Source organism: Argopecten irradians, chromosome 3, assembly GCF_041381155.1.
Source record: "Argopecten irradians isolate NY chromosome 3, Ai_NY, whole genome shotgun sequence".
Taxonomy (NCBI): domain Eukaryota; kingdom Metazoa; phylum Mollusca; class Bivalvia; order Pectinida; family Pectinidae; genus Argopecten; species Argopecten irradians.
This window is the reverse complement of record NC_091136.1, coordinates 58,682,712-58,708,019: the sequence shown is the minus strand read 5'-3', so window position 1 is coordinate 58,708,019 and position 25,308 is coordinate 58,682,712. Positions and strand designations below refer to the sequence as shown.

Here is a 25,308-nt window from a genome sequence, read left to right as displayed (position 1 = left end):
AATGATTATCCTGGTTCTACTGATGAGAATGATTATCCTGGTTCTACTGATGAGAATGATTATCCTGGTTCTACTGATGAGAATGATTATCCTGGTTCTACTGATGAGAATGATTATCCTGGTTCTACTGATGAGAATGATTATCCTGGTTTGTTACTGATGAGAATGATTATCCTGGTTCTACTGATGAGAATGATTATCCTGGTTCTACTGATGAGAATGATTATCCTGGTTCTATTGATGAGAATGATTATCCTGGTTTTACTGATGAGAATGATTATCCTGGTTTTACTGATGAGAATGATTATCCTGGTTCTACTGATGAGAATGATTATCCTGGTTCTACTGATGAGAATGATTATCCTGGTTCTACTGATGAGAATGATTATCCTGGTTCTACTGATGAGAATGATTATCCTGGTTCTACTGATGAGAATGATTATCCTGGTTCTACTGATGAGAATGATTATCCTGGTTCTACTGATGAGAATGATTATCCTGGTTCTACTGATGAGATGTTATCCTGGTTCTACTGATGAGAATGATTATCCTGGTTCTACTGATGAGAATGATTATCCTGGTTCTACTGATGAGAATGGTTATCCTGGTTCTACTGATGAGAATGATTATCCTGGTTCTACTGATGAGAATGATTATCCTGGTTCTACTGATGAGAATGATTATCCTGGTTCTACTGATGAGAATGATTATCCTGGTTCTACTGATGAGAATGATTATCCTGGTTCTACTGATGAGAATGATTATCCTGGTTTTACTGATGAGAATGATTATCCTGGTTCTACTGATGAGAATGATTATCCTGGTTCTACTGATGAGAATGATTATCCTGGTTCTACTGATGAGAATGATTATCCTGATTCTACTGATGAGAATGATTATCCTGGTTCTACTGATGAGAATGATTATCCTGATTCTACTGATGAGAATGATTATCCTGTTTTACTGATGAGAATGATTATCCTGGTTCTACTGATGAGAATGATTATCCTGGTTCTACTGATGAGAATGATTATCCTGGTTTTACTGATGAGAATGGTTATCCTGGTTCTACTGATGAGAATGTTATCCTGGTTCTACTGATGAGAATGATTATCCTGGTTCTATGATGAGAATGATTATCCTGGTTTAATGAGATGTTATCCTGACTGATGAGAATGATTATCCTGGTTTTACTGATGAGAATGATTATCCTGGTTCTACTGATGAGAATGATTATCCTGGTTCTACTGATGAGAATGATTATCCTGGTTCTACTGATGAGAATGATTATCCTGGTTCTACTGATGAGAATGATTATCCTGGTTCTACTGATGAGAATGATTATCCTGGTTCTACTAATGAGAATGATTATCCTGGTTCTACTGATGAGAATGATTATTCTGGTTCTACTGATGAGAATGATTATCCTGGTTCTACTGATGAGAATGATTATCCTGGTTCTACTGATGAGAATGATTATCCCATTTCAACTGAACCAGATTGACATAATGATAATGAAAGCTTTACCTCATGGCAGAAGACAAAAAGTCTATCGCCTTTTGTTCGAGTGGACAAAAGACATTGATATTTTGTTCATGCAACATAGCTGAATTCTATAGATATAAGAGAGAAACAAAGAATTTATCATTGTTTTTGTAATTTTACTGAGAAAAATGACATATAAATTAGGCACATAAATGGTCTACAAAGCAAATGTAAAAGTTATTTCTCAAATGTTTTGATTCGTATAAAAAGTACATTAAATCATTATCTACACAATGTAATGGAAAAAAAACAAACAAAAAACAAGAGATCCCAGAGGGATTTTGCCCCCCCCCCCCCCCCCCCAAAGAATAATCTATGTCTGACAATGAAATAATAGAATCTTACATGGGTCTGTGAAGTGGACAGGGATATCTCAACCCGAATGAAAGATTTTGGCCGCTTGACGGCAAAAATCTTTCACGAGGGTTGAGATATCCCTGTCCACTTCACAGACCCATGTTTGATTCTTTTTCTCCCATACTTAGTAAAAAAAAATGATGAAATTCCAATTGGTTTTTCATCGCACCATGATCGCGGGAACTTTGTTATGCGTCAAAATTGATGACGTCATCTACAATGCGCGCCGCAATTACGCCGCATGTATTGATGACGTCACGTTATTGTCTAGCGCGTGTGAACTGTCTTACACCCCCCTGTGTAAGATAGAGATATCTTTTCTCTAGCAACCACGGGATATCCCTGTGAAGTATGGGAGAAATAGATATCTTTTCCTCGCTTTTCAAACATTTTCCTACATATAAAAATTTGAGACAGATCACTTCAGTGCTTTCTGAGAAATAGCGGTAACAAACTTCAACGATGAAATCCAAGATGGCGGCTGGTAGGCCATCTTGTTGACTGATCAGTCCCAAACGGCATTATGCACAACTAGGGCCCAAGGAGAACCTATGTATGGAATTTGAGAGAGATCCCTTCAGTAATTTCTGAGAAATAGTGGTAATTATCAAAATCCAAGATGGCATCCGGTCAGCCATCTTGTTGACTGATCAGTTACAAAATGCATTATGCACAACTAGGGCCTATAGGGAACCTACATATATAATTTGAGAGAGATCCCATCAGTACTTTCTGAAAAATAATGGTAACTAACTTCAACTACCAAAACCAAGCTAGCTGCTAGTTGGCCATCTTGTTGACCGGTTAGTCTCAAATTGTAATATGCACAACTAGGGCCCTAGGGGAACCTACATATGAAATTTGAGACAGATCTCTTCAGTACTTTTTGAGAAATTGCGGTAACAAACTCTAACTATCAAAATCCAAGATGGCTGCCTAGCGACCAACTTGTTGACTGATCGGTCCCAAACTGCATTATGCACAACTAGGGCCCTAGGGGAACCTACATGGGAAATTTGAGACAGATCCTTTTAGTAGTTTCTGAGAAATAGCGGTAACAAACTTTAATTATCAAAATCCAAGATGGCTGCCTGGTGGCCATCTTGTTGACTGATCGGTCTCAAAATGCAATATGTGCAACTAGGGTCCTAGGGGAACCTACATATAAAATTTGAGAAAGATCCCTTCAGCCCTTTTTGAAAAATAGCGATAACAAGAAATGGTAACAGACGAAAGGATGGACCACAGACGAAAAGCGATTTGAAAAGCCCACCATCTGATGTTGGTGGGCTAAAGCAGGACATAGGAGTGACATAAGTCAATATATATACAACAGCTACCATATCAACTAAAATTAAACCTCAACTATGTCATGTCTATAGGGTTAATGAAAACAGACAACAAGCTAAACAATAATGAAAACCCTGTTTACCAAATCATACAGTTCATATCAGTATCTAGTTAAGGATAAAGACAATAAGTATCACTTTATCTATATATGTATATAGCTATGTCAGTTTGAGGACAGGTCTGGTGTTGGTGTTGATCTGTGATAAAACTTGACATACAACCACTACCTGAGGCTTGTCACCGTCCTCTGTGGACCTCACTGACTGAGGGATATAATGGTTTACCTTAACCACTCTGTGACCACCTTTTTAAACACCATGGATCTTAATTTACGTGGTCAACATGGTATTGCATGTATATTGACCTTGGTTATCAGGTCAGTAAAACACCAAATTGACCCTTTTAATAGCATTTTTATTATTATGAAAATGTTCTAATTGCCTCCATATACATGTTTATTGTAAGCATACAATTACTGTATTATTGGTACGTAAAAAAAACTGCGTTTTATTGACTGAAATTGGAAAGATTCAACCCAATTAAAATTTCGTTATACAGCTATAAGAATACAAATATAATACAATATTTCTTTCGTTATACAGCTATAAGAATACAAATATAATACAATATTTCTTATCATTTTGTGGCTGTAATGTTCACAACAATGTCAGTGTCCCATGGATAAGTGCACACAAATCTTGGAGTCTGTCTCTTTAACTGGAAGAAGAAATCAGGAAATTATCCCTGACACAATTACTAGCTAGACAGTAAGTAGTATTGAATTTTCCTTTCTACAAGACTAGCTCACACTAATACCATACAACTATAAGATAAGTAATATACAACAAAAAACGGTATTTGTCTATTGTAAATTTACCATATGTAATGCTAGGCATCATTGCTCAAATATGACCAGTTTCATACCGATAATACAGTGCAGAATTACCATACAGAATTACATTTTCATGATTACAAAAGGGTATGAAGGGCTCACCTACTTCTATGAATCTTTGGGTAATTTCAAGCTTCCTCAAAACATTAGATGAATGTCAGTAATATTCTTTGAAAAAAAGGCTAGACAGATCATCAGATCACCATTTAAGCTTTCAAGCTGAATATCTGGCTTTTAAAACCTTCACTTAAAGAGAGTACAAAGACTAAATAATAATCTATGCCCCACTCCAAATGCCCACTTCACTTGCCCACCAAGCAGGTAAACAAACCCTATAGCACTGTAAAAACATAGGTTAACATGATTAAAATATGGCAATCACCATGGAAAAAAATACAAACTGAAATATCACAATTTATGAAAGGGCAGTCCAAGAATTAACTTCTTTGCCGAAGATAAGTTTAACATCACAGACTAAAAAATATTACTCCTATACTGTACATCAGAGATTTCTATAAATATCCTTTTTCCTAGAGAAAGCTCAGAGATTTCTATAAATATCCTTTTTCCTAGAGAAAGCTACCATAGAAGGAAAGTCACCCATACAAGTCCACATAGTCTGTATATTCCTTGCATATGATAATGTATGTATTATATCAGGGGACACACCATGTACTTTATATAGGGAAATGAAAAGTTCCCAATGAAACTTGAATTAGTACCCTTAACAGGGAGACACTGTCAGGAAGTACACTTTCTGCGTAGGCAATATGTTATGTTTACATGTAGTTGAGACATCAACAACCAGCTGGATTAGTAATTAGGGTTAATACATAATTAAACATGCTATGGCATACATACAAAACAACAATAAAATAATTCAATGCATTTTAAGTCATTAATTTGTAAATAGATTCATCATGGGAACTGATTAAATACAATGCCTGTTAGGTAAGTATGATTATGTAAATTCCAGAACTATCACAGGTACACTCTATACTAACCAACCCTGTATATTACCTCCCTACAAAAAAACACTATTCAATCTTTCTATGATTAATATCATAAAATACAAAAACACCCCAGGTCCCTAATGCACACAGTAGACAATGCAATACATATGTAATGCAGGTGATTTAAAAAAAAAAAGTTCTACAATACCCCTATATGTTCTGGTAAATAATTCTTAAGTGCACAAAATCTCCATACATCATGCACATACTTTTGAACCCAGAAAAAAAAACAAACAAAAAAAACCGAATTCAGTAAACATTTGACAATACAAAATACAATCTTGCTTGTAATAAGCATATTCATTGGCTTAAAATTTACTTATCAGCTATAAAGGGAAAAATGATGCTGTTTGTAAGCTTAATAAAGGGGAAAAAATGATGCTGTTTGTAATGTTTCTTCTGATTGACTGTTACAAAGGTTCATGATGTCAAAGAAAAAAAAAATCAGCTAATAAAGGAAAAAATGATGCTGTTTGTAATGTCTTCTGATTGACTGGTACAAAGGTTTCATGATGTAAAAAAAAAAAGTCCCTCAACATCTCCTAATCTCCTAATTTTCTTAAGATGGAGTGCTTATGTTTTATTAAACATTTCCCCAATACTTCCCAATAAATGATAATAAGTGCCACACCCCACCCATCATTAACCAGTAAAAAGGACAGATTCCTAATAACTTGTACAGTAGAGGTCAACAATAATTACATTGGACATGAAAGTACAATGTAGTCACATAGTTGTCTGAATGTGTGGAGTATACAACTCATCAAGTTATTGTACATCCAGGTTATTGGGTAATTCTATCATACAAATTAGATTTCTTGATTCTCAAAATTAAGAAAATAATTGTTAAAATCTGTGCTTCTATGCATGTAAGATGTACAGAAATAATCTGTGCAAAGCTAGTAATTGTTAATGTATTGCAAAACGAAAACTAATTGTGAATAACTGACAATAAAAGTACTTCTGCTACACATGGATATGTATTCCCAATAATCATAGTTCCACTGACGGTTCATTTGATAAAGAACACTTGAGGTATCACAACTTTAATGGAAAGGTTCAACTGGCCAGTGTACCATTTTGTAGGAAAATGTCCACCTATAAAAGGAAGTAAACTGTTGAGGATACCACACAGTATAACGATTAGTAGGAAAGTTGTATCCATTGCCATAAGTTATGACAGTCTTTCCTTCCTCTAAGATGGAGATAGACAAGGATTAAGTTATGACAGTTTTTCCTTTCTCTAATATGGGGATAGACAAGGTTTAAGTTATGACCGTTTTTCCTTCCTCTAAGATGGAGATAGACAAAGTTTAAGTTATGACAGTTTTTCCTTTCTCTAATATGGAGATAGACAAGGATTAAGTCACATGTCTGTCCTTCCAAGTTTTCCTTTTGATACAGATAGGGTCTCAGTCACACGCTTGTCCTTCCAGTGTATATGTACTTAGACACATCTTCCCCATTTGGTTGGTCACACCTCTACAGAACTCATCTAAAATCAAACAAGACACGCTCGATCAGTAACACAATAAAGGCATGAAATGTAACCAAAGGAAAAGGATCACAAACTTCTACTATTGTAGACATACTTTTTTTAGCAGTAGTTTTATTTTAGCACTTTTCACACAGACTTAAAAGTGCTAAATCATCATCATGTACAGCACTGAATTTTGTGGTATCAAACCACCAAATTTACATCCGAACTCATGCTGGCCTCACTAACTGCTGGTTTAACCTTTCAGACAGTTATCTCCCTTCTCTATTCACTCGGGAGGGGGGGGGGAGGGGGGGGGTGTCCACATGGTATCATCAATAAATAGATATGACGCTGCAGCAAAGCTATATCTTGGGGTTTTTACAAGTGTGATTTAAGGTAGTTCTCCATACTTTTGGGAAAACCCATGTAATTATATTCTAACTGGTCTTATTTTCTTGCATTTTTCTTGCAGACTTAAAATCTGTAAAGAAAAATGGGTATTCTCAAACTACTTCTTGAGATATTTGAGCTTGAAATATACCATCCATGCAAATTTGCTGGCCGAAAATAGAAAAATAGTTTTCTGTAATATAAGGGTGAATGTGGTCTCAATCCTGTTGTTTTTTTGTCCTAAGTTTCTAACGATAGAACAATATACAAAACTGTTGTATTTTTACAAATTTTCTTTATTTCCCAGGACCGTTTCTATACGTAATTCTAATGTTATGCCGTATTTTCGCCCCTATAAAGTCCATGAATAGACAAAAAAGGAAATGAAAACCCATGTCAATTTCACAATATTTGTATATGATATGCCCATGGTAATATATATGTTTCAAATATCATATAAAAACATGGGTTACTCGATCAAATTTTCACAATTTTGTAAGCTTGAAGTTTGTAACTCACAACCCTACCCCCCATTTCATCCAGTTATATTGGTTATATTTGACTATATTTTGAAAATCATGTCGCAAAACAACATTCCACATCAGTTCCTATGTTTTTGTGATATTATATCTGGTTTATGTCTATTTATTTTTTTTCATTTTCTCCAAATTTTGTGTTTTAAGGAAATTCGTATGCAAATTTTTAAAAATTCCGTAATTTCGGTCAGGATGGGTCCCCTCTTATCATTTATTGCGACGAACATTTCTTCCTGTGTTTGAAAATCATTCCCATTTACGACAGGGACCGCAAAATCATCTTATTTTCACCTCATTACTTTTATTTGATTCATTTAATGATTTTAAACATTCAATATTTAATATTGTAGACAATTTTCACCTCTTGATAAAATATCCTAGTGAAATGTTGTAGCGACTGTGTATTGGAAACCATTCTGGAAATTCAAAACCTCTGCAGTTTCCAGTTTAAGGTCAAATGAATCGGCGCAGTTTTCAAAAGTATGGATCTTCCTTAAAGATGCTCCACCGCTGACAAAAAGTATTTTTTCACTATCAAAATCAGGAGCTGACGATTAAGTATTTTTCTTCAGTTACAAAAGTTACTTACTTTACACCATTACCATCACTGAAAAGTTTGAGCTTTTAATTTGACTTAAAGTTAAAAATATGAAAAATAATTAATTGCATCCCGAAAAAATTCCATGGTACTATATCCTATATGGAATGAAGTACTGATTGCGCATGTACCAAAGGCAAAATAAATTATCTTTTATTATTTGTTGTGTTAATTAGTCATATATATACACAATTAAACGCCAATTATTGTTAAAATGATGAATATCATTTATGCTCTGTCGGCGGTGGAGCATCTTTAAGTGACAATTTTAACTGTAATTACAGATTTTAGTTGATATTGGATAAATAAAACCCTTTGTTTCAATTGGATGTATTAGACCACATATACAACATCAATAAATAAATGTGATGTTGCAGCAAAGCTATATTCTGTGTTTTTGCTGATGTAATTAAAGCCATCATTTATTGTAAATCCTACCCACCATGTTTTGAGGAGTCATAGCCTTCATGGTGTTTTCTCTTAACACAAGTCTCCACCAAGGCATCCATCAATTTGGCCTGAAACAATATAAATCTGGATTATATATTGATACCAATTGTAAAATAGTGATTTCAATTGTCTCTGAGAAAAATTAATACTTTTAGTCAATTATCCTTTTTGTTTTTAGATACATGAGGAAACAGGTAGAAAAATGTTTACCTGTCTAGAGTAGATCTGTAAAACTTTGGTGATGGGTCCATCTTCATGCACCAGAAACTGTACAAGTAAGGCTGGTAGTTTGTCAGGTTCGTCTTCATTCAGGTCCAAATCCCAAGACAACTGCTCATACGGTATGGCCAGAATTACAGTCTGAAAAACATTAGTAACTTGCTTACATGACAGTATGAATCACAGCCCTTACATCAACTATCATTAGGTTACATAGAGAACTAGGCAAAACAGGTTCAAAACGAGGGCAGCAACTCCATGATAGTAAGTTTCCTAATCATAATTCAGCTAAATACATCTAAAACATGTATCATTACATGTAGTTTGATTAAGCAGTCAGCAATATCATATTGAAACTACCTTGTTATTGGTATTTGACCGTATTTCATTATTTCAACATATAAAACTGGGCGAAAAAAATCATATGATTAAATTTGCTTGAATGATCCAAATACTATAGAGAGTAAGTTGTGGTAGCTTAGTAGATTAACTTTGATAACATACATCGCCTTTTCTCATAGCATAAACATACTCAGCTGATAATCAACAGAATGAAGGATGTTTGACAGATAAGTAGATGTTGTGTTGTCCCCTGCCCCCCCCCCCCCCCCCTCCATTCCTTTGTACCCCTTACCTTAAATTCCTTGTTGCCCACCGACCCATCCCCCGGAATAGATGTGTGTCCTTTTATGCCCCCTACCTTGAGCTCCTCGTGTATGACACAGATCCCTTCTGTGTTGATAGCCACCAGGACATCCATTTCCGGGAACCCCAGCGAGAAGATATTAGGTCATCATTGTACTAAATTTACCAGACGGTTTCTGCAGCACTGCCTCAAAGAAGGCACTCCTGTAATTGTCAAATCACTTCCATAGTTACAGATGTTATGATGATACGATGTTGTTTACATTGACAATATTATTCTATTATGGCCCTTTCCAGAGGGAACTGTTCTCCAATAGTGTTGTCTGGCGAGGTATAGTCCCCGAGTCGAAGAGGAGGGGACTATACCTCGCCAGACAACGCTATAGGAGAACTGCTCCCGAGGAAAAGGGCCATAATAGATTTAGTACGTCACACGACATTCATTATGACGTCATATATTTGGTCGCGTGCTCTTTCCCGGGGGGACTATACTTTAGTATAGTTCTCGTAGTCAGGTATAGTCTACCGTAGTCAAGAAGGACAGAGAACTGTCGCAAAATAGATCATGGCTGTTATCCAATCGCATTCCTAGTAATTATCATGTGATGTTCTAAATAAAGAATAATGAATAATAACCATCTTCAACTATATTTAAGATGACCCACACCTACACATTTCTATTCAGATCAGTCTTCAGATTAAAAGTAAACTTGTACAACACCAAATTAATCATACATTAAGTTTGATATATATCATTAAATTACTTCTAGTAATATCTAAGCAAATCTAAAATCCTGAATTTAAGATGGCTTCATATGACCCGATTTGTCTGTTTTAGTTATCAATAAGACTTAACACTGAAAAGGCACAGTTTCGATCCTAAGAACAGATATTGATGTGACCTACCCATAGAAAGGATAACTAGAACAGATGTCGAGAGAGAGGTAATACAGCTGTGTATGCTCCCCCTTCCTGTACAATGTGACCTACCCATAGAAAGGATAACTAGAACAGATGTCGAGGTAGTGGAAATACAGCTGTGTATGCTCCCCCTCCCTGTACAATGTGACCTACCCATAGAAAGGATAACTAGAACAGATGTCGAGGTAGTGGAAATACAGCTGTGTATGCTCCCCCTCCCTGTACAATGTGACCTACCCATAGAAAGGATAAATAGAACAGATGTCGAGGTAGTGGAAATACAACTGTGTAATGCTCCCCCTCCCTGTACAATGTGACCTACCCATAGAAAGGATAACTAGAACAGATGTCGAGGTAGAGGAGATACAGCTGTGTATGCTCCCCCTTCCTGTACAATGTGACCTACCCATAGAAAGGATAACTAGAACAGATGTCGAGGTAGAGGAGATACAGCTGTGTATGCTCCCCCTTCCTGTACAATGTGACCTACCCATAGAAAGGATAACTAGAACAGATGTCGAGGTAGTGGAAATACAGCTGTGTATGCTCCCCCTTCCTGTACAATGTGACCTACCCATAGAAAGGATACCTAGAACAGATGTCGAAGGTAGTGGAAATACAGCTGTGTATGCTCCCCCTCCCTGTACAATGTGACCTACCCATAGAAAGGATACTAGAACAGATGTCGAGGTAGAGGAGATACAGCTGTGTATGCTCCCCCTCCCTGTACAATGTGACCTACCAGAAAAGGATACTAGAACAGATGTCGAGGTAGAGGAGATACAGCTGTGTATGCTCCCCCTCCCTGTACAATGTGACCTACCCAGAGAAAGGATACTAGAACAGATGTCGAGGTAGAGGAGATACAGCTGTGTATGCTCCCCCTCCCTGTACAATGTGACCTACCCATAGAAAGGATAACTAGAACAGATGTCGAGGTAGGGAGAATACAGCTGTGTACTCCCCCTCCCTGTACAATGTGACCTACCCAGAGAAAGGATACCTAGAACAGATGTCGAGGTAGAGGAGATACAGCTGTGTATGCTCCCCCTCCCTGTACAATGTGACCTACCCATAGAAAGGATACCTAGAACAGATGTCGAGGTAGTGAGGAGATACAGCTGTGTATGCTCCCCCTCCCTGTACAATGTGACCTACCCATAGAAAGGATAACTAGAACAGATAGGTAAGAGAACAGATGTCCCCTCCAGGTAGTGGAACCATACAAGATACTGTGTCGAGTAGGGAATACAGCTGTGTATGCCCCCTCCCTGTACAATGTGACCTACCCATAGAAAAGGATACTAGAACAGATGTCGAGGTAGAGGAGATACAGCTGTGTATGCTCCCCTCCCTGTACAATGTGACCTACTCAGAAAGGATACCTAGAACAGATGTCGAGGTAGAGGAGATACAGATGCTCGTAGTGACCTACCATGAAAGGATATAGAACATGTCTGTACAGCTGTATGCTCCCCCTCCCTGTACAATGTGACCTACCCAGAGAAAGGATACCTAGAACAGATGTCGAGGTAGAGGAAATACAGCTGTGTATGCTCCCCCTCCCTGTACAATGTGACCTACCCAGAGAAAGGATACCTAGAACAGATGTCGAGGTAGAGGAGATACAGCTGTGTATGCTCCCCCTCCCTGTACAATGTGACCTACCCATAGAAAGGATACCTAGAACGATGTCGAGGTAGTGGAAATACAGCTGTGTATGCTCCCCCTCCCTGTACAATGTGACCTACCCAGAGAAAGGATACCTAGAACAGATGTCGAGGTAGTGGAAATACAGCTGTGTATGCTCCCCCTCCCTGTACAATGTGACCTACCCAGAGAAAGGATACCTAGAACAGATGTCGAGGTAGTGGAAATACAGCTGTGTACGCTCCCCCTCCCTGTACAATGTGACCTACCCAGAGAAAGGATACCTAGAACAGATGTCGAGGTAGTGGAAATACACTGTGTATGCTCCCCCTCCTGTACAATGTGACCTACCCAGAGAAAGGAATAACTAGAACAGATGTCGAGGTAGTGGAAATACAGCTGTGTACGCTCCCCCTCCCTGTACAATGTGACCTACCCATAGAAAGGATACCTAGAACAGATGTCGAGGTAGTGGAAATACAGCTGTGTATGCTCCCCCTCCCTGTACAATGTGACCTACCCATAGAAAGGATACCTAGAACAGATGTCGAGGTAGTGGAAATACAGCTGTGTACGCTCCCCCTCCCTGTACAATGTGACCTACCCATAGAAAGGATACCTAGAACAGATGTCGAGGTAGTGAAATACAGCTGTGTACGCTCCCCCTCCCTGTACAATGTGACCTACCCATAGAAAGGATACTAGAACAGATGTCGAGGTAGTGAGAAATACTCCCCCTCCCTGTACAATGTGACCTACCCATAGAAAGGATAGACTGTAGAACAGATGTCGAGGTAGTGGAAATACAGCTGTGTAGCTCCCCCTCCCTGTACAATGTGACCTACCAAGAAGGATACTAGAACAATGTCGAGGTAGTGGAATACAGCTGTGTATGCTCCCCTCCCTGTACAATGTGACCTACCCAATAGAAAGGATACCTAGAACAGATGTCGAGGTAGAGGAAATACAGCTGTGTATGCTCCCCCTCCCTGTACAATGTGACCTACCCATAGAAAGGATACCTAGAACAGATGTCGAGGTAGAGGAAATACAGCTGTGTATGCTCCCCCTCCCTGTACAATGTGACCTACCCATAGAAAGGATACCTAGAACAGATGTCGAGGTAGTGGAGATACAGCTGTGTATGCTCCCCCTCCCTGTACAATGTGACCTACCCATAGAAAGGATAACTAGAACAGATGTCGAGGTAGAGGAAATACAGCTGTGTATGCTCCCCCTCCCTGTACAATGTGACCTACCCATAGAAAGGATAACTAGAACAGATGTCGAGGTAGTGGAGATACAGCTGTGTATGCTCCCCCTCCCTGTACAATGTGACCTACCCAGAGAAAGGATACCTAGAACAGATGTCGAGGTAGAGTACAGTGTCAGATACAGCTGGAATAAGTGTATGCTCCCCCTCCCTGTACAATGTGACCTACCCATAGAAAGGATACCTAGAACAGATGTCGAGGTAGTGGAAATACAGCTGTGTATGCTCCCCCTCCCTGTACAATGTGACCTTACCCATAGAAAGGATAACTAGAACAGATGTCGAGGTAGAGGAAATACAGCTGTGTATGCTCCCCTCCCTGTACAGATGTGACCTAACCCATAGAAAGGATAACTAGAACAGATGTCGAGTTAGTGGAATACAGCTGTGTATGCTCCCCCTCCCTGTACAATGTGACCTACCCAGAGAAAGGATACCTAGAACAGATGTCAAGGTAGTGGAAATACAGCTGTGTATGCTCCCCCTCCCTGTACAATGTGACCTACCCAAGAAAGGATACCTAGAACAGATGTCGAGGTAGTGGAAATACAGCTGTGTATGCTCCCCCTCCCTGTACAATGTGACCTACCCATAGAAAGGATACCTAGAACAGATGTCGAGGTAGTGGAGATACAGCTATGTATGCTCCCCCTCCCTGTACAATGTGACCTACCCATAGAAAGGATAACTAGAACAGATGTCGAGGTAGCGGAGATATAGCTGTGTACGTTCTTCCTCTCCTATGTTGTTGGTAGCCTGTTGGTGAACCTCCTCTCTAAATGAAGACCGTTGTATTTTCCACGTGTTCTCTTTAAAGTGTCTATTAGGGACTTCTTTGGTTTGTAGATGTGAACTGGGTAATATTTGTTGATATCATCTCTGAAAGACAATATTACAGTGGTTAAAATAATGCTACATTGTACTCTACCATGCTAAAACTTCACCATGTTATTGTTGAAACTTGTTTAAGAAACCTGATCGATTATTATCTTGCACAGTACTTAAAAACTGATGAGGACTCTCATGAGTCTGAATGGTTAACTGTAAGACATCGTACCTTTTTGAGATAGAAATCTTACAAATATTCATTAAAGGTACTGATGACGACTTACTTGTATGATTCTAGGTTACAAAACCAGGATTTACTTGTATGGTTCTAGGTTACAAAACCAGGACTTACTTGGATGATTCTAGGGTACCAAACCAGGACTTACTTGTACGATTCTAGGGTACCAAACCAGGACTTACTTGTATGATTCTAGGGACCCAAACCAGGACTTACTTGTAAGATTCTAGGGTACTGAACCTGGACTTACTTATATGATTCTAGGGTACTGAACCAGGACTTACTTGCATGTTTCTAGGGTACTGAACCAGGATTTACTTGTATGATTCTAGGGAACCAAACCAGGACTTACTTGTATGATTCTGGGTTACTGAACCAGGACTTACTTGTATGATTCTAGGGTATCAAACCAGGACTTAACTTGTATGATTCTAGTGTACCGAACCAAGACTTACTTGTATGATTCTAGGGTACCAAACCAGGATTTACTTGTATGATTCTAGGGTACCAAACCTGGACTTACTTGTATGATTCTAGGGTACCAAACCAGGATTTACTTATATGATTCTGGGGTACTGAACCAGGACTTACTTGTATGTTTCTAGGGTACCAAACCAGGACTTACTTGTACTGAACCAGGACTTACTTGTATGATTCTAGGGTACCAAAGCAGGATTTACTTGTATGATTCTAGGGTACCAAACCTGGACTTACTTGTATGATTCTGGGTTACTGAACCAGGACTTACTTGTATGATTCTAGGGTACTGAACCAGGACTTACTTGTATGAGGACTTCTTGTATGATTCTGGGTACCAAACCAGGATTTACTTGTATGATTCTAGGATACCAAACCAGGACTTACTTGTATGATTCTGGGTTACTGAACCAGGACTTACTTGTATGATTCTAGGGTATGTACCAAACCAGGACTTACTTGTATGATCCTAGGGTTCTGAACCAGGACTTACTTGTATGATTCTAGGGTACCAAACCAGGATTTACTTGTATGATTCTAGGGTACCAAACCTGGACTTACTTGTATGATTCTAGGGTACCAAACCAGGACTTACTTATATGATTCTGGGGTACTGAACCAGGACTTACTTGTATGATTCTAGGGTACTGAACCAGGACTTACTTGTATGATTCTAGGGTACCAAACCAGGATTTACTTGTATGATTCTAGGGTACCAAACCATGACTTAATTGTATGATCCTGGGTTACTGAACCAGGACTTACTTGTATGATTCTAGGGTACGTACCAAACCAGGACTTACTTGGGTTACTGAACCTGGACTTACTTATACGGTTCTGGGGTACCAAACCAGGACTTACTTGTATGATTCTAGGGTACTGAACCAGGACTTACTTGTATGATTCTAGGGTACCAAACCAGGATTTACTTGTATGATTCTAGGGTACCAAACCAGGACTTACTTGTATGATTCTGGGTTACTGAACCAGGACTTACTTGTATGATTCTAGGGTACCAAACCAGGACTTACTTGTATGATTCTGGGGTACTGAACCAGGACTTACTTGTATGATTCTAGGGTACCAAACCAGGACTTACTTATATGATTCTGGGGTATGTTTGTTACTGTTGTATGTGCCCTTCTCTATGAGAGCCTGTATACCAGCCAGGATGTCGTAGTCTCGGTCTGACACAATATAGCGGCCGTCAATAACATTGTACTTAGCCTCATGGTACAGGAGAGAAAGCACATCCTCAGTGGCCAGCTGCCAATACTGAAACATTTAACATCCAGCAAAATATTGTATAGAATCAATGATAAACCACAGAGATTTGAGAATTAGTTACAGCTTTTATCAACATATATGGATCCATCAGAGTGCCCATAGACCATTTCTAGACGTATTAGGGGATGAGATCAAAAATTGGTAAAAATGAATTCTACATAATATTACACATATAAATGGTTAAAAGCTATCCACCTCGGTTCACATTTACTTAAGTTATCATGTTTACAAGGTTCAATAATGATAATTGCAAAGGGCAAACGAATGATCTCATCAGGCAGATTTTCAGACTTGTCTGAGATCTTTCCAATTTTAGTCTAAATACAAAGTTTCATGAAGCTGAGTGCATATCTACTCAAGTTATCGTATTCACAAGGTCCAATAATAATCATTAGTGCAAAGGGAAATAACTCAAGTTAAATTGAATCAAGTTAATTTTTGAGCTCGTCCGAGATCTTGCCAATGTTAGTCTACATACAAAGTTACATTAAGCTCAGTTCATATTTAGTCAAGTTATCACGTTCACAAGGAAATGTAAATGCACAACGACAGACAAAAGACTATCACAATAGGTCACCATGACCTAAGGTCAGGTGACCCAAAAAGCCGTAACTGAGACGATAGCAGCTCCATTTCAGCACAAGAATTACACGTAATTATAAGTATTGCCTGTACAGCATTGTTGATTTATTGAATACATGTAACTGAAAATGAATATTTAACAAGAGCTGTTGGAGAACAGCAAAACTCGCCCATTCAGAAGAAGTTGATGTTCAAGTATTTACTATTTAAACATGGAAATATGACAAATTAACAGACTCAAAAACCCCCTAAAGGGCCCCAAATTGGTTGTATTATCATGTTCAGCATCCATACACATTAGGAAAATAAAATCATAAACATTTATGATAACTTAAGCTTAAACAATTGACGAAACAGAAACTTGCTCATAAACTTTAACATGAAATGGGACGACAACGCTGACGCCAACACCGACGCCGACGTGACAACATTAGCTCTTCCTATTCTTCGAATAGGTGAGCTAAAATCAACTGAAAGTAAAACAAAAAGAAGAAAAAGTGAAATGCAGCATAATTATGTCCTACAGCATCTGAATCCCACACCCTGAAATGAATCCTGCAACAACTAGGTGTGTTGATGTGATAATGATCGCCTTTAGTTATATTCCAAGATTGTTTAGGATTAGACTTATACTTTTTGAGAAAAAGAGCTAAGTATAGTTTAGCATCACTAAGTTTCACAGCCTCTGAATCCAACACCCTGAAATGAATCCTGCAACAATTATGTGTGTTGAGGTGATAATGATGTCCTTTAGCTATGTTTAAAATCGGGTTAGGATTGGATTTATAATTTTTGAGAAACAGAGCTAAACGCAAAACTTTAAAGTGAAATGTTGACGACAACGTCGCTGCTGCTGCCGCCGCTGGAAAAGTAACACCATAGTATCGCCTTCATTAAATATTGTCGCAGGTGATAACAAAATGACACAACAAGGAGTCGCAAAGCGTGGCATTATCCCCCTTGCCCCGCAGTTGATATAAAAACCCAATTATATCAAGGTCAAAGTAATAATTATTCAAGTACATTTGTATAACTTAAATGTATGCGCATATTGTAAAACTGGAAAAAAAAATAACAGTGGGTCAAAAAAGAAATTGTAATTTTGTTTTTTTGACTGAGTTTCCATGGTAATGGTTTTAGAGTTTTAGTCCAGAAACAAAACGAAACAGTAATTTGGTATGTTTGACTAAGTTTCCATGGTAATGGGAAAAAAATCCCAAAATGAAAGGTTCACAACAGCAAAGGCACAACTAGGGCACTTGTCTGATGTACAGAAAGTTTCAAGGAGTTGCGTTGAACGGTTTTTGAGTTATAGTCTGGAAAACAATCTCGGACAGACGGACGGAGCCAATTTAATATCCCACGCAAACGCATTTTGTGGGGGAATTAAATTTGTCCTCAATCAGGCTGTAGAAATCTTTAGTGCCTCTTTCTCATCTTAATCACATCTTTATATATTATAAAATCTTAAGATAATTATTAGATGTGTACCTTTTTCTCCTCCTTCAGGGACAGGAACACATTTCTCTGGAACATGACGACTGGTTCATCTGAAAAATAAATCAGTGTTAAACGGATAGCAAACACAATACCTGCTAGTCTGTACCATAAAATCTGTACAAAAATTGTAAACAGAGCAGCTAAAAATGAATTACTAAAGTAGATTAACCAAGCTTTGTTGATCAATCTGTGTCACACAGCTGTCATGTCTATGACTTTATCTATAAATAAGCTTTTAATTACCTCGAGAGACTTCATCTGTTTTGGCATCAGTATACATGCTGCAAAATTCATCCCAAAGCTGTGCAAACTGAAACGCTTTGTGAGAAAGCTTTAGTCTCAGAAGCTTTAGTCTCAGCTCTGAAACAACAATAAAAAGCAACAATTTTATAGAAAATCATCGTCGTCTTTGGGAACCAGACTCAAGATGCAACAAAATGTTTTGTTACCTTACTCGCTATATAAATATGAATAAAATATTTTTCGACTGCTTTCACGCAAAGTTGTTTGAAAATCATCATAAATATAACAAGAGGCCTCACAAAATAGGAACATAGATCTAATAGGTCTACATACAAAGTTTCATTAAGCTTGATGCATATTTACTCACATTACTGTGTTCACAAGGTTCAATAATTATTATTACAAAGGGCAAAAACATCTTAAATAAGGTAGATTTGAATCAAGCTTATTTTCAAATTTGTTCGAGATATTTCCAATGCTAGTCTATAAGCAAAGTTTCATTAAGTTTGGATCATATTTACTCAAGTTATAATGTTCACAAGATTCAATAATTATAATTGCAAAGGGCAATAACTCTGTAAGTTACAACTGAATCAAGATGATTTTCGATTTCTTCTGAGATCTTTCCAATGTTAGTTTCATTAAGCTCGGTGCATAATTAGTCAAGTTATTATGTGCATAAGATTCAATAATTATAATTGCAAACGGCAATAACTTCGCAAGTTATGATTTAACCAAGTCGCTTTTCTAACTTGTCCGAGATCTTTCCAATTTTAGTCTTAATATAAAGTTTCATGAAGCTGAGTGCATATTTATTCAAGTTATTGTATTCACAAGGTCCAATAATAATTATTAGTGTAAAGGGCAATAACTATGTTAATTACAGTCCAAGCTAGCTGATTTTCGAATTCATCTGATATCTTTTCAATGTTAATCTACACACAAAGTTTCATTAAGCTAAGTTTATATCTACTAAAGTTATCAAGTTCACATGGTCCAATAATAATTATAAGTGCAAAAGGCAATAACTCCTCATAAGTAACAGTTGAATCAAGCTGTTTTTCAAACTCGTCTGTGATCTTTCCAATGTTAGTCTACATAAAAAGTTTCATTAATTTATAATGTCTGTGCAAATTTACTTAAGTTATCGTGTTCACAAGGTCCAATAATAATTATCATTGTAAAGGGCAATAACTCAGTAATTTACAGTAAAATCAAGCCGATTTTCAAACTCGTCCAATATTTTTCCAATGTTAGTCTACATACAAGATCCAATGTTAGTCTTTATACAAAGTTTCATTAAACTGAGTGCATATTTACTCAAGTTATCATGTTCAAAAGGTTCAATAATAATTATCATTGCAAAGGGCAATAACTCTGTAAATTACAATCGAACCAAGCCGATTTTCGACAACAAAAGACTATCGCAATAGGTCACCATGACCTATGGTCAGGTAACCTAAAAATCCATAGAAACTATTGATCGGTCAATAGATTGACTGTTGAGCGGCGAGGAACTTTTGCACAAGCTTAATTGTTAACGTCATAAACACTGGCGCGCCGGAACCAAATATTCTTTCGATGAACATCATTCTTAACAGAAGCTGTGACAAGTTTAAGATTGCTTTACAATGACTTGATGAAGTCTCGGGGCGATTTTGTTTGGTATACGGAAAGTAGAAGTCTTGGGGCGATTTTGTTATGGTATACGGAAAGTAGAAGTCTCAGGGCGATTTTGTTATGGTATACGGAAAGTAGAAGCGCTATAAATACGAATACGGAAAACACCATTCCTGGGAAATACACCTTTGCACAGCATAATGTATGATACAAATCTAACATTCAAGTTCATGTTTTGCTTTATCGAACACTGATTAATATGTTTCTGGACTATTCAGGTAACAAAACAGTTCTCGGCCTCGGGAAACAGTTCTAGATTTGGTCCCAACACCTCGGGAAAAGAGTTTTGACTGTTGACTGATAAGGCATGAAACAACTGTATATTTTATCAAGCCCTCATTTGGGAAAAAATACTATCATTTACAAATGAATCCCCATGGGAGAGTCAGGGCAGCCTTTGAATCACAATCACCATTGAATATTTCATATCTTGGCATTAATTCAGAACATTATATAGTTGATAGAAATGCTGGTCTAGCATTCACTCATTTTTGACCAATTCAGCTAAAAATTCCAGTGAAAAATAAGAAATGTTGTTGACCTAATAGGGAATATTATTTCAAACATTTTTTGAATTACAACTTCATTTTTTTTTTAAGTACAATTACAACAAATCAACATACTTACCTAGCAAAGGTGAGACCATCCAAATTGAAAATATGTTATCAACAAAATCAGGCAGCTTTCGATGCTCTTTGACAATTTCAAACAAATCAGCAGCCTCTGCTAACTGCCCATTGCCTTCCAGATTGACATGAATGCCTTTCCGATCTCTTAACCATATAACAACTTCCACGTCTGAAACAGCATGTTCTTTTTCAATATTTCATACATTACTACAATTACTATTGGAAAGTATTGAAATGATGAATAATGAATTACACAGAAATAAATGTATTTAATGAAATAGTTTAGAATAACTTTTTTTTTGTAAAATCATGATAATAAGATGCATGCAGAAATATCTGTGTAAGATTCTGAATCACTACTGTAAACTTACTCAAATTTCTAAATCTCAAATGAAATATATTTGGAGGCCTAAGAAAACACCAATATTTATAGAATTGATCTTACTGTCAGATTCCAGCATGCCAGGGTCCAGCTCTCCAACAAGGTGATCATGTTCAAAGTCAGGGTGGCCCTGTGTGGACATTAAGTCATGCTATCAAACTTATTCTAAAATTTGTTTGTTTTATGTACACAAATTCTGTACTTATTTCATATAGCAAATCTTATATTGCCATTTGGTTATGACTTGAGTTTTAAATTATCATTTTCAGAGGAAAATATATTTGTAGACTGTAGTGTTAAAGTCTCTATATACGTAACTTTTCAGTTGTTTCTGCAGTCACAAACATATATAATGATCGAACATTGTACAACATTGTACCAATGACCTAGAATACAAATTGAAGCTGGTATTATGACTTTATTCCATGCAGATAAACCTATGATATCAAATGGTCAAAATCATCTTGTAAACATATACCTGCCATCTTGAAACAGACATACCAAAAGGTTTTGTATATAAAAAGCCCACAGGGACCTGGCACAAATTTCTAACCACCAGTGTATATACATTTATATATGTATGTATTATAGTATCAAGGGAATGAAATCTACAGCAGAGAAAAATGGACAAATGTTTTTAATTGGATTTTTTTTTATAAACGGGCTCTACATGTATATCAGTGATGCATATACTATAATATATATATATATATACTGTTGGTTAGGCCTACACATTTTCTACAGTCACTAACATGTTTGTTTCTGTTTTTCCTGTGCAAAGTTGATCGGGTCACAACAAATAACGAAGCATTTCGCATAGAGGCCTGCGTAATCTATATTGATCAGGTCAGTGGGTCACATGATATTTTCCAGAAATCAAGAGTTTCCGTGAACTACATTGTATCGTTTCGGTTTGTAATTATTGTGGGCCACATTAATTATTTTTATTTTTTTGTTTGGCACTTTACAGTTGGTCTCAGTTACATCTTACCTGGTTTTAGTCAACATTTGATGCAGAGAGAAAGTGGTAATTTTCTTGTAAATGTTTGTGATAACTAAAAAACCTGAAAAGTTACGTATATTGTGCTTTTAAATAATTAAATGATGCAAACATGTGTATATATGTAACATTAAACTATATATTGTTTTTAGAATCTAAATTAGATGTTTGCAACCTGATGGATTACAGTAAATTGTGACTGTGGATATTACATTCAAATATCAACACTGCCCATAACTGCAACTAAAATATTCTACAGAACTGAAATCATTATTAGGTATATATATGAAAGCCAGTTTCAAATATCTTCATGGCTGATTCACTATGAGTATCCACACAAATATCCAATTATACTGTAAGGCAATTTTACTGATATGTTGATGGGAATCAGTTTCATTTTCATAATTGATCATCACAATGTCAAAATTGATCGATTATCGATCATAATCGGTTTTCAAATTCAGGAAATAATTTCTCTATTTATTGGAATAATTATTATTAATAATTAATACTATTCCAAAATTATTGTATGTTTATAAACTGGAGAGAAATAACTACAAATATCACTTGAATAACGAGGTACCGTAATAGTGTGGTAAGAAAGCATATCCACTGCGACGGACTAATGTATCATGATGTATACTGTACTGTATGGAAACAATGTCTGTAGGATAATAAAAATAGGCTAACTATTCAGTTGAATTATGATAAACAAAAGCTTCGTGACACAAATCTTAAGATTTAGGACCACTTTAAAAAAAATTTGATTAATTGGTTGCACAATTTCTGAACTGATGATCGCTTTAATTTTTTTTGGACTAATTTCCATTTTTCCGATCTCGGTCCATCACTATACTGATCAGACAAAACTTGAGGTTTGGTTATTTAACATTATTCTTATTTACAAAACAGCTATTCAGAACACTCTTAATTATAATAACTCTGGTACAAGGAAATGGTACAAACAACAAAATAATCTTTAACCAACATAATCTGTCAGACTTACTGATCTTGCTTGTTCAAATTTAAATGTTCTATTATCAACCCCAGTGAGTCTTTCCTGCTCTGAAAGATGTATACCTTCAGATGTACCTGTCGCCATGTTGTAGTGAAATCGAGAATAACTAACCATATTGCCTAAGGCGATGAACTGTACCGTTTGTCAACTGACATAAGTCAAAGGTCTAACGTTAACGCTTCATCTTTTGGTCACGCATAGGCGAGCACCACTGGATGCCTTGGGGTGACCCATGTACTGAGATGTAATTAGCATTCAGCCAAGAATGGATTTATGAATATATAATATAAACAGTGATCATGAGATATCACTGAAGTACTTAGTCGGTATAAGATATACCGTTGTTTTGAGAACAAACTACATAATTGAAATCTGTAAAGTTGCCAGATGATTGTAAACAAACCGATAATGTAAGCTACTAAACGTAACTAAGCAAATAGAAACCAATTGTTCTACCAAATATCAATTGTCACATGGACATAAACTTATCAGACTGGGACATATTCCTGTATTTTGGTAAAAAAATCGGCAAATGCATCAAAATAATGGTAAAACCCGCCTATTAATATTTCAGTTGGCAACAAGTACCTGTTTGTACGCCATCTTGAATCCCTGAATACTAAGTTTAAAGACAACTTACCATCGAAAAATTCCGGAATTAGGACTAATCGTCGGATTTGTTTTTTTTTAGTAAAAATGTGCATGACTGCTTTCTGATTATGAGAAAATTCAATAAGTTAATTAAATTCCTGATCGGAAAGCGATTATTGAATAAAAAAAATACTGAATGATACAAATGCAACAAATTAGAATTGCCGTTTTCGTTTATTTGGAACAACCGGTTTGACCGTTTGTTAAAGTCATTATTTCAAGTATAAGGTTTTGATACTGGGCTGTAAGGGCTTTGTCAAGGCTCATCTGAAAACAATATAAAATCACCAGGTCGATCCCTCTTTAAATCATAAACAAAGAACTAGGTCCAACCAGTCAAACCGCTTAATTGAAAATGGCCCAAGTCTGTGTTCCCCCATCCAATCCCTCACCCACTCCCACTACACAAAGTCTATGTTCCCCAATCCCATCCTTCACCCTCTCCAACTACACCAAGTCTATGTTCCCCTATCCCACCCCTCACCCTCTCCAACTACACCAAGTCTGTTTTCCCCAATTCTACCCCTCACCCACTCCCTCTACACCAAGTCTGTGTTCCACAATCCCAACCCTCACCTACTCCCACTACACCAAGTTTGTGTTCCCCTATTCCATCCCTCACTCACTACCACTACACCAAGTCTGTGTTCCCCCATCCCATCCCTCACCCACTACCACTACACCAAGTCTGTTTCCCCAATCCCATCCCTTACCCACTACCACTAAACCAAGTGTCTGTGCTCCCCATCCCATCCCTCACTCACTCCCTTTACACCAAGTCTGTGTTCCCCCATCCCATCCCTTACCCACTCCCTCTACACCAAGTCTGTGTTACCCCATCCCATCCCTCAACCACTCCCACTACACCAAGTCTGTGTTACCCATCTCACCCCTCACCCACAACCACTACACCTAGTCTGTGTTCCCCCATCCCACCCATCACCCACTCCCTCTACACCAAGTCTGTGTTACCCCATCCCATCCCTCAACCACTCCCACTACACCAAGTCTGTGTTACCCATCTCACCCCTCACCCACAACCACTACACCTAGTCTGTGTTTCCCCATCCCACCCCTCACCAACTACCACTACACCAAGTCTGTTTGACCCATCCCATCCCTCACCCACTCCCACTAAACCAAGTCTGTGTTACCCCATTCCATCCCTCACCCACTCCCACTACACCTAGTCTGTGTTACCCCATCCCACCCCTCACCCACAACTACTACACAAAGTCTGTGTTACCCATCTCACCCCTCACCCACAACCACTACACCTAGTGTGTGTTCCCCCATCCCAACCCTCACCCACTATCACTAAACCAAGTCTGTGTTACCCAATCCCATCCTTGACCCACTAACATTACACTAAGTGTGTGTTACCCATCTCCTCCCTCTCCCACAACCACTACACCTAGTCTGTGTTCCCCCATCCCACCCCTCACACACTCCCTCTACACCAAGTCTGTGTTCC

General features: G+C 37.5%; 3 protein-coding genes across 3 annotated transcripts; 2 read left to right on the top strand and 1 right to left on the bottom strand.

Moving 5' to 3' along the window:
• Positions 1-300: 300 nt before the first annotated feature.
• Positions 301-1,504, top strand: LOC138319762 (transmembrane channel-like protein 5). The gene is made up of 2 exons (XM_069262895.1): positions 301-1,011; positions 1,175-1,504. The coding sequence occupies exons 1-2, from the start codon at positions 301-303 to the stop codon at positions 1,502-1,504; spliced, it is 1,041 nt and encodes a 346-aa protein (XP_069118996.1).
• A 4,055-nt stretch (positions 1,505-5,559) lies between these two features.
• On the bottom strand, positions 5,560-23,796 carry LOC138319761 (FERM domain-containing protein 8-like). The gene is made up of 11 exons (XM_069262894.1): positions 23,772-23,796; positions 21,229-21,295; positions 20,782-20,952; positions 18,475-18,591; positions 18,223-18,281; positions 15,962-16,137; positions 14,061-14,198; positions 9,531-9,612; positions 8,822-8,971; positions 8,604-8,679; positions 5,560-6,652 (listed from the first exon to the last, which is right to left on the bottom strand). Exons 1-11 carry the CDS (start codon positions 23,784-23,786, stop codon positions 6,570-6,572), a joined length of 1,134 nt encoding a protein of 377 aa, XP_069118995.1. The 5' UTR covers positions 23,787-23,796; the 3' UTR covers positions 5,560-6,569.
• Positions 23,797-24,189: 393 nt separating this feature from the next.
• On the top strand, positions 24,190-24,750 carry LOC138319760 (uncharacterized). Its single transcript, XM_069262893.1, has one exon. The coding sequence runs from the start codon at positions 24,190-24,192 to the stop codon at positions 24,748-24,750; it is 561 nt and encodes a 186-aa protein (XP_069118994.1).
• The last annotated feature ends 558 nt before the right edge of the window (positions 24,751-25,308 follow it).